Source organism: Chroicocephalus ridibundus, chromosome 5, assembly GCF_963924245.1.
Source record: "Chroicocephalus ridibundus chromosome 5, bChrRid1.1, whole genome shotgun sequence".
NCBI lineage: Eukaryota > Metazoa > Chordata > Aves > Charadriiformes > Laridae > Chroicocephalus > Chroicocephalus ridibundus.
In genome coordinates, this window is record NC_086288.1 from 72,570,267 (window position 1) to 72,585,851 (window position 15,585).

At 35.0% G+C, this 15,585-nt stretch overlaps 1 protein-coding gene across 7 annotated transcripts in view; it reads left to right on the top strand.

The window, feature by feature from the left end:
- The window catches only part of EXOC1 (exocyst complex component 1), a 31,993-nt gene that overhangs the window by 13,305 nt on the left and 3,103 nt on the right, over nucleotides 1-15,585 (top strand). For 4 of the 7 annotated variants that reach the window (XM_063335781.1, XM_063335785.1, XM_063335782.1 and 1 more), the window contains 9 exons: nucleotides 2,120-2,269; nucleotides 3,711-3,816; nucleotides 7,171-7,215; nucleotides 8,377-8,540; nucleotides 10,280-10,390; nucleotides 10,877-10,953; nucleotides 11,508-11,736; nucleotides 12,885-13,068; nucleotides 15,132-15,331. In XM_063335781.1, the coding sequence (XP_063191851.1) occupies nucleotides 2,120-2,269; nucleotides 3,711-3,816; nucleotides 7,171-7,215; nucleotides 8,377-8,540; nucleotides 10,280-10,390; nucleotides 10,877-10,953; nucleotides 11,508-11,736; nucleotides 12,885-13,068; nucleotides 15,132-15,331 (1,266 nt within the window). The remainder of the gene's footprint in view (nucleotides 1-2,119; nucleotides 2,270-3,710; nucleotides 3,817-7,170; nucleotides 7,216-8,376; nucleotides 8,541-10,279; nucleotides 10,391-10,876; nucleotides 10,954-11,507; nucleotides 11,737-12,884; nucleotides 13,069-15,131; nucleotides 15,332-15,585) is intronic. The other 3 variants (XM_063335784.1, XM_063335787.1, XM_063335788.1) reach the window with 1 other exon arrangement.

Below are 15,585 nucleotides of genomic sequence, written 5' to 3' on the forward strand. Positions count from 1 at the left end.
ATTGACATTCACTGCAGTGTTAAAAACTGTTTGCAGTAACTAACTAATAATAACTAAGTTAATGTAGTTGTCTTTACTGTGTCCTAATAATATTTGATTAACCTTACTGTGTGTCTATAACTTTAAAAAAACTAAATAAATCTTTAACAACGAGGTTCAGCATTCAATTAAAATGCAACTCTGGGCTTTTTGCCTTTGAAATATGAGATAGCTTGAAACTTTAAAACTATGAAATAATTGAGTAACAACCTTACAGTAACAGTTTGTATAAATTTGGTAACAATTATATTGTATATTATATGGTAACAATAATATTGTATGTTATTGTATAACATTTGGTAACGGTTAGTAGAAATGTATATGTAGTGAGAGGAAGCCTGTTAATTAGATGAAGAAGGGATACCTAGACGCTCCATAATGTTTTGGAGCAGACTTGAACAGGACGTAATTCAGGACATCCAGAATGATTAGTCCTGTGGGAAAAGTTGGCTTGGAGAGAGAAATTTATTTTGGGAGGGAATTTGTCATCTAGCTTTATGAAGAATGCAACTACTAAGCAAAAATAAGTTGTATGTGATCAAGGGACATGAATAAAATTGTTATAGGAAAGAAGCAATAAAAATTTGGATAGCTGAGTATATCCTAGCAGTAATATGAACTAGCCTTTGGACTGACATAGTTAAGAAAGCTGTGAAAGCCACCAGGTAAATTATCTTAAACTGTAACGAACTTGAACATTAAAGTGCATGCTGTAGGAACCTTGCACACCGGGGGATGGGAGAGAGAACTGTAAATGGTTTTCTATGTCTAGTTTTTATGGAAGCGTATCAAAGATCTGTTGAAAATATTTGCTATATGCATGCCCAGAAGTACACACGGTATCGAGTGTAACCTCAGGAGTCACATCAGCAGCTAATGCTGTCTGGATTATAATTCCAAATTATATGTTGCAACAATTACACTTTACAAAGTTGGCTTTTTGTTGGAGTCAGGCTACAAGATTGTTTTTAGAAGGGAGATTAACAGTGTGACCCTTCACCATTGTCTCTGAGAATAAATGAATGAAGCTGTCTAGGACTTGTTTCTTTGGGTCCGTTTGTGTCTCAGTTTATGTCGTTGAGAGAACAGGATTTAAAGTACGTGCACGTTCATGTTGGATACAAATAATTATATTATTTTACAAATAATACCAAGGCTCTCATCTTCACTTTTTTAAGACAAAAGTCTGTGAATGTATTGTGGAAGCTTGTAGGGCTTTTTTAACCAAAGACTTGAACTGATTAGTACCCAATACAATAGAGAAGGGTGAGCCAAAGTTGCTTTAGTTTTGACTCTGTGATCCAAACTGGCTTCTTTTCCAACTTAAAGACATGCAAATGCAGTTTTAAACCACCTGCATGTTATGCTACAGGAATGGGAGACCAATTAGGACAATCTTTTTGTGTTGGCATGGCACAAACTATACTTAAGATCAAGTTCTGTTGCTGTATTTATTGCAAGGTAGGTAAAAAAGACTTTACAGAAAACTTTAAAACCATTTTGAAATTAAGTCCCATCCTCCCCTCCATTAACCCAGGGGTGACAGTTCTGTGTTCTGCTACGTGGCTGAAACGTGGTGTTACCTTGCTTGCTTCCTGAATTACCTAGGCCACCCACTGACCTGGGACTTGAAATGTGTTACGGTATGTGGGAACAATATCTTTGAAGAGAAGCAGCTATGCATTTTTTTTTTTTTGGTTTAGAGAAGTAATGTAATAATCTCTTAAATTTTTTCAGAAACAATTGAACACTTATCACTAAATCTTCACTCAAGGGTACCTTGCATTCTTGTGCAAAAAATGCCAAATTGACTCACCCTGAAGGCAAAGTGGTAAACAAGAGCCTTACGATGAACAAGCTTTCTAAGATGAATTATCTGCCACAGCTGTAACATCTCAGTGTCCGTATTATGTCAGGCATCTTTTCAATCTGCATCTCTAGACTTTATTTCTGTGAAAGATATTTTGATGCTTTTCTGTTTGTCTGAATGGGACACTGTCTTCATTTTAAGTTTTTCAGGAAACTTCTACTACATCGGTATAGTGCTTTCAGATTTACTTTAATATTTTCTCTTATCAAGGGTCACGATCAGAGTTCTACTCTTGCCCAGCACTCTGTTGAATTGACATTACCCAATCACCATCCATTTCACAGAGATTTACTTCGATATGCTAAACTGATGGAGTGGCTCAAGAACACAGATTATGCAAAATACGAAGGGCTAACAAAGGTACGTGAAGTGCTCAAATGATGCTAGAAAATGTACAGAATATACTATTTTTGAGAGTCAAAAGAATTGCCTGTGTGTATGTGCATGTGCTTTTAATACTCCTTTACATTAAATTTAATCCACTTTGGATTCCTCTTTGGAGTAGAAAACTTCTTTTTTTTTTTTTTTTTTGGTATTTATCTGGTATTTCTTTCCCCTCCAAGATTCTATGTCTCTGTTCTGAGGTATCATAAGTTATTAATCTTAATATTTATGTAAAACAGGTTTCCCATTTTACAGTCTAGTAAGGAAAATGATTAAGCTATTTTCATGTTGATGTGCTTATTGCCTATGTGACATCTTTATTTCAACAGGTGTTCATTTCACTTGGCAATACCAAAAACTTCAGAGGTCTCTTGTAAAGTAGATTAAATAGAAACATTTTGGCTTTGTATATATGTAGCTTTTATCTACTGTGTTTAAAACTGTCACGTAGTGAAAGAATTACTACAGAAGTATAGAAAGCATTTAGATAGAAGTTAAGGGAAAGTTAGCCCTTACAGAACAAGTTGTGTTTTATTAATAAAAAAGTATGGTCATTCTTAAAAGCTCAACTGTGGAAGATTTAAATTAGACTCTTAAAATGGCTTTGAAATAGTTTTTTTTTATTAGAAGATCATGAAGATGTCAATCATTCATTGACCATTTGCCTTACACTGAGGACAAATATCAACTAAGACGTACATATGTTTATGTATTGTGTGTGCTAAGTAAAAAAAATTTTGAGGAATGTAGGAAAAAAAAATTCGTGGGTCATCTTTGTCAATAAAGTAAAATATTGTAACCTGTGTACTAAACATCTAAACAAGCCAGATAATATTCGGATTTTTTCAGTTATTGTGCCTCTTGTCTTTTTAAAATTTCGGCTTACTTTTGGCAGTGTGGCAAACAAATCATTTTAGGACTAATTGAATCTTGTAGTAAGTAGGCACACGGAGTTTGTGCCTCCCAAAGTTTTCTGGTCTTTTGCTTTTCTTGTAAGAATAGTAATGAAGGAGGTCACGTACTCAGGAAGATGTGTAGGAGTGGCATCCTGTTTGCTTTTTGGGGGCATAGTAAGAGTCAAGTAAAAGACGCTACAAGGAATGGTGCTGCCCTTGAATGGAATTCTATGATGCTTCGCCACTAGTAATCCTATTTATATGTACCCATTGCATATCTTTCCTTATGGAGAAGTAGCAGTTTCTGATTAATGCTCAATGAACTTACTAGGAAATTGAACATAACCTGCTTAAATATCATGTGCATGCTATAAAAATATAAATATACTCACATATATAATGCAAAACAGTTTGTTACTTAGTAGAACTTATATACTTCTGGGTTTTTAAGATCTATTTAACTGTAATAGAACAAAATCAATATGTGTACCTGTTAACTAACTTTACGTTTTTCTTTTAAGAATTATATGGATTATTTATCACGACTATATGAAAGGGAAATAAAAGACTTCTTTGAAGTCGCCAAGATCAAGATGACGGGCACAACCAGAGAAGGAAAAAAGTTTGGTAAGGTTCCAGGAGGCACACATCTTGCTTTGAATCTTATTATTTGCTTATAAAATACTCGTTACAACACCTAGGGCCAATTTTATAATCGTGTAAAATTGTTTACTTTTGGCAAGGTGGAAGAAGCTGGATGAAAACCAGAACCGGTAAAACTTCTGACTTCCACAAGGCCAAAAGTAGCACAACTGAAACCTTGTGAAATTGGTCAAGATAGAAGGATAAAATGTGGTATTTCTCAGCTTTTCAAATCTACACTCAGTTTTTAACAAACTATCAACCATATTTTATTACTTGAACTATCTCACTTTATTACTGGAAAAAATTTGAAAAATCAACTCTTGTAATTAAAGAAAGCTTGGGCAGCACATGTGTGTGTGTTCCTTCTGCTATTACTTCTGCTTTTAGTAAGTTCTGGGTGAATTTTGAAGAAGCTAGTTTTAATGCTAATTCTGCCTCAGGAAACTTGTGTTTTCATTGTGTTTTCAGTGAGATTTACCCATGTAGTCTGAAACTAGAAATCATACTTTGTTAACTTGTAGGTCTTTCTGTTTAAGGCAGTATGTATTTCTGCTAGAATTAAATAGTCTAGTGTGAGTATGGAAGTGAAGCTTTTAAAAAAAAAAAAATAAAAAAAAATCAAACAAACCAAACCTGAATACTTAGAAAGCAACAGTGATATAGGTGTATTTATATATCGGCTATTCTATATTTTAAAGTGCACTGTTTCAAAACTTGTTTAAAATTCTTATATTTGCCACAGTTCACCACTTTCTAAATTCAGAAATAATGTGCAGCTTTAACGAGTATGTTCTGTCAAGCCCATGAACTCAGAACCAAGGTCCTGAACTTATACTTTGAAGTCTGATGGTAGAGAACAGAAAAAAAGTAATGAAAGGAAGCGAGCAGGAAAGTGGTGAGGCTTGCTTGGGGGAGGGGGGGGGAGCTGGAAAGATAAGTCTTGGCAAGCTGTTGGACGTGGAGAGCAAGTGCTGCCATTATGTGTCTTTGTCAGAGCAGTTAAATCCATAAATCTTGAAAAGCTGTCTTACTGCAAGAATGAAACACTTTATCCTAATATAAATTGATTTCTAAAACATTCTAAACACTTCATCCTGGCACTTTTTTTGTGATTTGCATTTGTGAGGAGACAGTTTTTGCAGCAATTTCCTAACATCTGTAAATGCTATGGAGTGATCAGGCATTTTGGAGAAGGAGATCCTGCAATTCATCAGCGGAAAAGCTGTACCTTGACAAAGCTTCTGTCGTGTACTTGTGCAAACCTTATGCGTTTGAACTTTGCACAGATTAGCCAAGGAGGAGAGCAGCGAAGATTTTTTTTTTTTTTTTTTTTTTTTTTAACCGATTCTCTTGGTTTGATTTCTGTTGTAATATTACATTGTCACAGTCTTACAAAGAGTATGTTTATGTCTGAGTCTGTGGCTGACTGATATGCAAAAGTTGGCCCAAGTGCCCAGTTCTTTGAAAATTTGTAGGAACCAGTCACAAAGCCATTACTGGAAACTGTATCCAGTGGGAACTCTCCTAGAATAATTGATGTTATGAATGGTAATTAAGCCATTAAGTAACAGTTATCAGTGGCCACATATTTGAGGACACAAGCAAATTTGACAGTGAATTAGATCAAAAAAATCTTCAGTCCTCAGTACTAATCTAAAGAAGGAATGCAAATTACATATGTTAAAAAAGCTGTTCCTTATATAAATATGATTTCATTGCACCATTTAAATATCAAGTTATGTATTTATTTTGTAACAGCTTATAACAGTGTGTAACTTCACAGGCTTCTATGTTGAAGGTAGTGGTTGTACTATGACTAGTTGCACATTAATTTAAAATGCATCACTCCTTAATAGTAAGCTTATTTAAGGAATAGTGTAGGTGCATAATGCTCCAGTTGTACTCGGACGCTAAAGACGACCTGTTTCCAAGCTGTGTTGGTGTGTGTTCTTGCCTTTTTTTCATGCTTTGGGAATAGCGCTGCTATTTGAATGCCTCAAACGCAGAGGGGGTGCTGGGAGAATTCTGGCATTCTGTGCTAGCGCAAGGTTCTTTGTCTGCATTTTTATGGCAAAAAAAATATCTGGGTCGTAAGCATTCACACTTGTCTTAAGTAGTCTTTTTTTTCTTAATTTTCTTTTTTTTTTTTTCTGGTTAGCCAAGACTTTGATACTTAAATACCATAAAATCAATGTGGGAGAGAGTGCTACTACTGTCGTATGTTTATACGATGTGGCTTCTTAAAGCCACTGTGGCTCCCCTGATTGTCCAGGGCCTGATCTTTGCCTGGATGATGAAGAATGACAGATGCATATGCGAAATATATCGGGCCTAAACCTTTTTATTCAAAAACTGCCAAAACCCCCAAGATCTAAAAACTAGGCTGGAATTTAATATGAGTTTGATGTTACGATTGTCAGTAGTGTTGCCTACTTGAGAACATCTGGTATTTAAGACATGTTTGTGGCATTTAGAAATATTTACTCGTTCTATTACACTAGATTCTGCTTGCCTGCTCCATTTTGGGGGGCTTGTAGCATCCATCCTCATCAAGATCTTCTTAATACCACATACTGCTTTTAGTGTATGTATGCAAATGCCTTTTACTGGTTAGGGATTCTCTATTTACTACAGATGCCTGTTTACTCTAAATTTCATATTGAAGTCCACTTGAGGAAACTGTTCTATTCTGTAAAAAAACCCATGAAAAATCAAAAAAACACAGTGTAACTTTTTTTGCTATATATTTATTGTTTTCATCCTCTCTGAATTTGCAGTCATCAATTTTTGGTGCAGCATGAATACAAAAGATGTATTCTCTATGTAAACATCCTGATTTGTGAAAGCAAAAAAGGTTAGCCAGTTTTACCAGATATGAATGATTTTGCAGTATTGGTGTGTGTTTTTTAAATTAAAGAGGTGGACATTATCTCTGACTCAGTACAAAATTACGTAAATATATTTTAATTTCTTCATGTCTGTTATTGATGTGATGATTGATCTTGGAAACTGAGTCTTCTGCAATATCAACCCTGACAAATAAAACCTTAATTTAATGGAATTCTCAATTTGGGAGAACTTAAATACATGTTACCAAAAATGAAAAAGCAAAGTTTAATACCTAGAAACTTACTCTGTTTTCCATGTAGCTTAGATACTGAATTTCTAGAATAGTACCTCTCCAACTAAATGTGTTTGCAATGTAGTTACTTGCTGCTTATAGTTCTCTGCATGTTTCTTTCCAGTTAGAGCTTAACTTGCATCTTGTGCATGGTTTGTGCAAACTGCATTTTAACTTGTCTTTGTCTTTGATGCTTGCAACCTAATCCATCCCAGCTACACTGCCTCGAAAAGAAAGTGCTGTCAAACAGGAGACTGAGAGTGAGTATAACTAGTTGCATTAGTTGGTATTGTCAATGCATGTGTGTCGATGTAAACATGTGGTGCTGCATCATGGAAAACTCTACCTAACACTGAAGCGCTCCATTCAGAATGAAATAAGCATTATAGCAGAATCGTTGTTTTTGCAAGGCAAAAATGAAGCACGGCTAAAATGGCCCAATGTAGAAGTTGAGAAAGTTTGCAGGTAAAGGCAACAACTTTTGGTTTTCCCATGCTACTAGTTGATCTAAAAAATATGTTTGTGCCTGAGAGCTTGTCGTAGTTTTCCAACTCTTCCAGTAGGTTGAGGTAACAACTTTTATTAGATGTATAGACTTTGTCTTGTTTGTGTCCCTAGCCTAGATACCAACATAGCAGTTAAATGAAACTTACTGGATTGCTTTGGAGTTTCTTTGTGGTTGAGATGTGAGAAGTTTACATGGGGGTCAAATATTGATGATTTCTTGTTCTTTTTTGTTACTAGCTTTCTACATCCTGTTCCAACATTTCTGAAAATTTTGGGGGGAAAAAAAAATAAATATATGCTCCTCACCTAGGAGAAGCCCCCACGGTATCAGGAAGAAATGTCTGAATATTAATTACAATGAAAAGGAGAGGGGAGTGTTAGCATTAGAGTTACTGGGGAATTGTAGCAAAATAGCTGGAGCAAACTATGTTGACAAAAGGATGTTAACAACAGAAAGGTCAAGTTCAAGATGAAAAACATGCCTGTGTGTATATAAAGCTTTTTACATTTTTCCCTCTTGTGGATTGATTCTTTTGCTTGTGGCAGCCTGTGCCCAAAGTACATTCACAAAGATCATAACTGGCCTTTGCTTCCAAGCTTTCAAGGAGAATATCTCGCCCTATAGATATTCCTGTATTTCACAGTTTTGTTCCTTTTATACCTTTTTCTATACTTTACAATGAGGGCTTATACAGCTACATTGTACTTTGAAACTTGAAGAATTTCAGTTACCCTTTAATGAGAAAAGAATGTGTTTATAGCAAAAGCATTTGCAGCTTAGACAAAAATTGAATTGTTTGATTTTAGTGTAGGACTACTAGCAACTCTTGATCTCATACGTTCTGTAATGAACCTGTTCTTGATTATTTTATTCTGCCTTTACTTCTTTCCTTCATAGTGTCTTTATTTCACAGGTCTTCATGGAAGTTCTGGAAAATTGACTGGGTCTACTTCTAGCTTAAATAAACTCTCTGTTCAGAGTTCAGGAAACCGTAGGTCTCAGTCATCCTCACTGTTGGATATGGGGAACATGTCTGCCTCTGACCTTGATGTGGCTGATAGAACAAAATTTGATAAGGTAAAGCCAAAATGTTGCATAGGGTTCTTGCTTAGTTTTTGTATTAGAAGTGTCTTGCCTATCTTTCTTGTAGAGTTTAAAAATCTGTACTGTTTAAATCTTAAGACACGCCAATTTCAAATTCTGTATGTACCACACATCTATAAAGACAGTTTCTAAGAAATATGTAGATCAGAGTATTATTCTCTGATTATAAGATCCCATTTAGTTCCTTTATATGCTTAGTGTGGCCCGTAAGGAATATCAAGCATAAAAATGGTCTATTAATTTTAAGCCAAATATGCATTTTTAAGCAAATTGGAATTGAATTGATGGATTCTTCAACTGATTTTTTTTTTTCTCAATAAAAATGATCATGTGTTCAGTTGCACTTTCCCAGTACGTAAGCCGAAGTGAAAGATAAGAAAGCATAATCTTCTTTTAGCCAGGACTTGCGTGTGGCCCTGACATTTTATTTATACTGGTTTCACATCAACGTTATCATCAGTTTTTAGCTTTAACCAAGTACTAAGTTATTACTGGAGTATCCTCAGCGTCTGTTTAAAAACCTGCTGTACTCAGCATCTGTTTGTTTGGTTTTTTTCCTGAACCTTTAAAAGTGACAGTACTCCTCAATTCTTGTGGAATTAACTCCTCTGTACTGTGGAGGGAAAAGGAGCTGTTTTCACAGTGAGAGATAAAAATAGTTTTCTTGTTCTCTTTTGAATTATTTGATGAAATGAGTATTTTTCTTCTGACCTCTTCAAATCCTTGCTCAGTCATTTTCTGGGAGGACATATTATATGCCTGAAACAGTTATTACACACCTGCAGCAACAACCTGTCTAGAATTAAAATAATAGCTTTTTAAAACAATTTTCTACAAATACAGGTATTGTGCTAATTTTTTCAACAACTTCTGAATTATCTTACGCCCACTGGGGACATGTGAGTGTGACTAACGTATACAGAGTTGTAAGCCATTGAGCTGACCTAGTAGGTTTTTTAAATTTTTTTTTTTCCAGGGGAATTTTCAGTAGTGTGGATTTACTATATAGCTGGATTGGTTTCATTTATGTAAATATTTGCATGTCTTAATCCTTAAACACTTGTGGAGAAAATTCTGTGTTGTGTAAAGATGATGGATTGGAAGTATGTCTAACGCCTGACTTACAATTTCACTGGTTTGTGTGAATAAAATATTTTAATGAATTGTTGCCAAAATAGTGTTTCATTTTAGATTAAATCTAAAAATCATGGTGCATACTTCAATTTCATTACAAAACCTGCTGTTGGTTTCTGTAGCAGCTATGCAGAAATGTTTTCTATGGAGCAGTTATCTTCTGCATACAGTCTACCTGTTTTTCTTCCCTGAGGCTTTTAATTTTGTCTTCTTCCTCTCAGCAACCCAGGCAGAAAAAAGGGCGTCAGAATCCATGACTTACTACTAAAATGTGAATGTTTTCATTATAGCACAAAAGTCCTTCCTCAGGCTGTGACTAGAAAAATTCTAGTTGTGGAAAAACATAGGTTGTTCTTTTCTTCCCAATGTTATATGGATGAGAAGGGGCTATGTTGAAGATGCACATATTGCTTTTAAAGATACAAGGACAAGCTGTTTCCATTTGTTTGATAGAAATAAGCTATCTAAAGCTTACTGAAAATAGAAAGTATAAAATCCTGTGCAACAAAGAATTAGAATTAGCATTACTCACCGCTCGTAGTATTCATTGTGTTGATAAAATGTTTGTGTTTCTTTAGATTTTTGAGCAAGTATTAAGTGAACTAGAACCTCTATGTCTGGCAGAACAGGACTTCATTAGTAAATTTTTCAAACTACAGCAACATCAGAGCATCTCAGGAACGACAACGGTATGACTCTTCATTCTGTCACTGAAGTAAAAAATACTGACCAGGCCTCCTAAGAGACCTGTTTAGAAGATGACTTCTGAATTTATCTGGCAATTATGTGATCTAGGTGATTAATAATTTGGTTTTTCTCCATTAGCTGGCAGAATCTGTATTTTTGGCTGAACAGTACAAAAACTATTGAAGAAGGACTGACATGTTTCTTTTGCCATGGCTTTGCTCATAAGATCCCAATGAACACTTTGTTACGTTATGTAGGAAGGCAATGGGGAGTAATTGTGGATAGTGGTGTATTCCGGGGAACGTGATCAGAAAAATACCAGAACCTTGCAAACCAACATATTTCCTGTTTTGAAAAGAAAACCAAACAAAACGCCCCAAACCCAAGCTGATAATTACGTTGGTTTTGTCAGATATACTTATCACTTAAATATGGAATTGGAGACAATCTTTCAGCTTCCTGTGTATATACATTCCTTGTTCTTACAGAATGAAGCGGAGGAAATGGATGGAGGAACTTTATCTCGTTCATACACTTCTGGTGTTCCACAAACAATATCATCTGAGTATGTGCTGTTTATTACTGATTTTAAAGCCTACATGTGGATTTACTTGGCATATTACAGTTTTTCTCCATAATCAGAAATTGTTCCCTTTTAGTGAAAATGAATAGTGAACTCCTAATTTGTACCTAGACATTGAATATGTCAGTAAAAATAAAAACTTTTTATCTATAGGATGGATGTTTCTGTCTACAGTAGTATAAAAAAGATGCTTAATTCTTTAATAGTTTGCAAAATGAAACTAGGCACAGTAATATGTAAAATATGCTTTGGAAAATATGCTTAGCAAAGTTCTGAATTTGAGTGTGTGGCTGCTTCCAGACAGAAAATTTTTTTTTTAATATTTTGTACCTGTAACTATTGATTTTTTTTTTCTTTTTTACTGTGTGGCATTGGCATTTCTTCCCTTAGCAGCTTTCTGAAAATCATCATACTTGTTGAATGCAAATAAGACTAGTATAGCAAATAAACTTATCCTAAAAATGTTATCAAAGAACATGTAAAATAACCTAGTGAACTGTCATGAGTAATATTTTTATCTTATGTATTTTTAATAGGAAGGACATGATCCGACAAATGATGACAAAAATATTTCGTTGTATTGAACCTGAGCTGAATAATCTCATAGCGCTGGGGGACAAGATTGATAGCTTTAATTCCCTTTATATGTTAGTTAAGATGAGCCATCATGTATGGACAGCACAAAATGTGGACCCAGCTTCCTTTCTCAGCACGACGCTTGGAAATGTTTTGGTGACCGTCAAGAGGAACTTTGACAAATGCATTGTAAGTTCTTTAGTTACTCTGATTAAGCTAGCTATAATATAGGAAGCCCACTCCTACCCAGTTTGATTTTGCATTTCTTTATAGTTAAATTTTTGCTTGTGATTTGAAGTTAGAATGAGTAACTTTATTGCTCTTCAACTGGCCAAACCTTTAAAAAAGATAAACTAATTGGTGGTTGTGTTTCTTTTTCCTCTCCATTCCAGTTTTCTTCAATAATTAGCTATTTTTAAGAAATACGACCACTTACTCACTGCTGTGAGCCAGCTGACATTTTTAGTTGTTTGTTTAAATTTGTACTCTTACTGAGATTAGTGAAGTCCGTCAAGTAAACTAGTTCTCAGCCTTTTTTACTTTCCATAATAAAACCTCGTGGACTAATGCGGGTTTTGCTTTTCCACTTTGAGCATAACGTGCCGAATAGCCATCTCTTCCATGTGTTCTGTTATTTCTGTTTTATTGCTAACAAAATCCTGGTTTAGATAAATGGCAAATCTTTTGGCAGTAGCAGAGGCGGCTTTTACTGTCAGAAACTTCCTTTTTGCTAATACACTATGACCATTATATGAAATATGGCAAGTTTAGTGAAAACATAGTTCTTGGTATAACTTTTTTTTTATTGTCATAAATGTTATTTGACTCTAGGCCAACATAATAAGACTGACCATTCTTGATCAATTTAACGCTTAAAATATTTTGAAGCTGATTCTTTTTGGATTATACTCAAATAAAATTTCAGTAGAAGATTAAAGAAACTTCCTCTAGCAAAAGGAATTGTTAGCTTGGCTGAATCAGAAAAGTGAAGTTCCTTGTTAGATTATAGAATGGAAATGGTTAATTGCTTCTGATAGATAAGTTTGTTCAGTTTTTTTCTTAGTATTAAGTAAGTAAACAAAGGAGAATAAAAGCTGGAAGATTTTACATGCCCGTCTTCCTTTTTTCTTTCCAATTATTTTATTTCTTAACAAATTTTTGAGGGTAAAAAGGGAGGAAGACTAAGTAGATACACTAATTGAAAGATAAAATTATTTCCATGTTTGACTACATGTCAGTTTTTCAATATGTCTGCATTTTTCTTTTCTTTTACTAGTTGTTACATGGTCTGGAGTCATACATTAGAGGCTAACACCTGTTCTTTTTTTAAATTTAAGAGTAATCAAATGAAGCAGATGGATGAAGTAAAAATCTCAAAGAAGAGTAAAGTTGGGATCCTTCCGTTTGTTGCTGAATTTGAAGAGTTTGCAGCCCTCGCTGAATCAATTTTCAAAAATGCAGAACGACGAGGAGATCTAGATAAAGCCTACATAAAACTTATTAGAGCTGTTTTTGTCAGTGGTAGGTCTTCTGAGGTTGTCACAGCTACTAAAATGATTGTTACCTCCTCTTTGCTCCAATTAACAGACAATTATTTTTTTTTTTATTTTTTAAGGCTCTCTATTGCAAGCCATGTGACTGATATTGTGCTGAAATGTTGGTTATGTCTGTTATTGGTAGGAGACCAAGCATAAACCTTTTGATTGTAATACACTTTTTAAGAGCAAACTGTAGATACTTCCCTTTGTACTTACCTGTGAAGTAATTTTTAGTTATGACAGAGGGAAGTGGTTAAGACTCTGGAAGGAGAGAAGAGATGGCAGCAACACAACACGCTTGATCTGAAGTGGTTTCCTGTCTTTTCTCCCCCAGTGTAGCTTAGAATGTCAGGCATTGTCAGGCAACAGCCTTGTTCTACTGGTTTTGTTTAACATTTAAAAAAAGAAAAAAAAGGGAGGTTGGGGGGGATGTAAGCCAATGAACTCTGGAAAAATTGTCCTTCCCTTTTAAAAAGGGGGCAACACAGATGAATGGACCACTCTGTGCTGATTTAGCTGCAAATTTTCAAACCACCTCACGTACAGTAGTTCCCAACCGCTGAGAATTACCTCTTTTTTAGGGGAAGATTGGGCAGGAGGAGACAGTAGAGGAAAGCCGGTCTGAGGAGATTATAGCCTAGTGGTTCTGAACATATCAGGAAACTGTGAAGAGACATCGCTTCACAGTACAGAAAACTGAAGTCCATACGTAGTCAGCAGGAGCATCCCGGCTGATGGGACAGTAAATTTTGAAAATGTTTTTTATTTGATCGCACCCAACTTCTCTATCCTCAAGAATTTACTGTTCAAGTGATTAAGCAAATGCCAATAGACAGGCAAAACTATACAATGATAACTAACTAGTGTAGGAAGAATTTACAAAAGTGTGTTTTAAAAGGGGTTCAAAGTGATGCCAGTCAAACACTGAAGAATAAACAAAATCTGTTTCAGACAAGTACAGAGCAAACTTAAAGAAACAAAGAATTACAATGGGGAAAAATAAGGGATAGAATTAAAGAATAAAGATGAAACAAAGTTAAAAGTATGTACAGAATCAGTGCAAGCAGTATGTTTAATGCAGTAAGATACTTAATTTACAAGTGATGTTTGAAAAAGGTCAGAAAGATGCAGTACTCCAGGTAGAACTGGGGAGGGGAATGGTGTAGAAAATTATATGGGAAGAACAAAATTGGAAGTAGCAGACTTGTACTAGTTAGCAATTCACTGTTCTTACTGAAATGAATTTGTGATCTTTTTTGATACCCTGGTGCTCAGGATCGCTTTCTTGGTGCGCATCCTCATAGTCTGAGGAAAATGATCGATGGATGAAAGGGCATAGACTTAATTGCACTCTTAGTTGAAGCCATCCCCTTTCAGCCTGCTTTTAGGTGCAATAAGGGAGTGCTAGGTAGAATTTCTTTTGCCTGCCCTGGGTTTTTTGGGGGGGAATGAAAGCAAAACACTTATGTGCAGGATTATCCATTTTTATTATGAAACTTGGGGGTTGACAGTAACTTTGACCATAAAACTAATAAGCAATAATTGAGAGACTGAGAAGTACATTTCAAGAAACCCCACCACCTCACTGAAGATTTTTTTTTTTCTAGCAAAGAGGGGAATCTATTTTCTTTGATTTTTCTTAAATAGTTTAAGAAATAGACTTTATTGAAATAGTTCTGTCATGTGAAATTTATTAGGGATAATGAAAGCATGCTTGTAAGCCTCCACAGAATGTGGGTTGTTTCTCACTTATGTAAAGGCCATATGTAGTCACTATTTTCTATCTTTTTATAAGTGACTTTTTTGGCATACAAATTTCATGGTCTTAGAGTCTGCACATACCTGTTACTTTCTTGAAAGCTCTCAGATATTGATTTATTTCGTGGCAATTATGACAATAATTCATATAATTGGTTATCATTGACGTATAATCCGAAATTAATTTTTTCTGACAGTATTATGGTTACCGGTTATGTTTTTCTGAATTTGGTTGTTCTTTGGTTGTCCTTTTGATATTTTAAGCATTTTGCTTCCTTTTTCTTTCAGTTGAGAAAGTAGCTAATGAAAGCCAGAAAACACCCAGAGATGTGGTAATGATGGAGAACTTCCATCATATTTTTGCAACGCTTTCGCGCTTGAAAATTTCTTGCCTTGAGGCTGAGAAAAAAGAAGCCAAACAGAAATACACTGATCATCTTCAGTCTTATGTAATCTACTCACTCGGACAGCCTCTTGAGAAATTAAATGTAAATATATTTGAGTTTATATACATTATCATGGTACAAGAGTAGTCTTTCTCAAGTGTTTAGTTTGCACTCTTTATCACTGCATCTATCATAATCTCTATTTTATTATTTTAGATTCGAGCACGCCTGGCAAGAGTGCTCTACCCATGAGGGCAACAGTCTTGGATGAAAATAACCAAATTTTTCATGGCAATTAATAGTATTGTCTGAACAGCAGTTATGTCTCAAGCAAATGGTTTTGAGGAAGGAAAAAT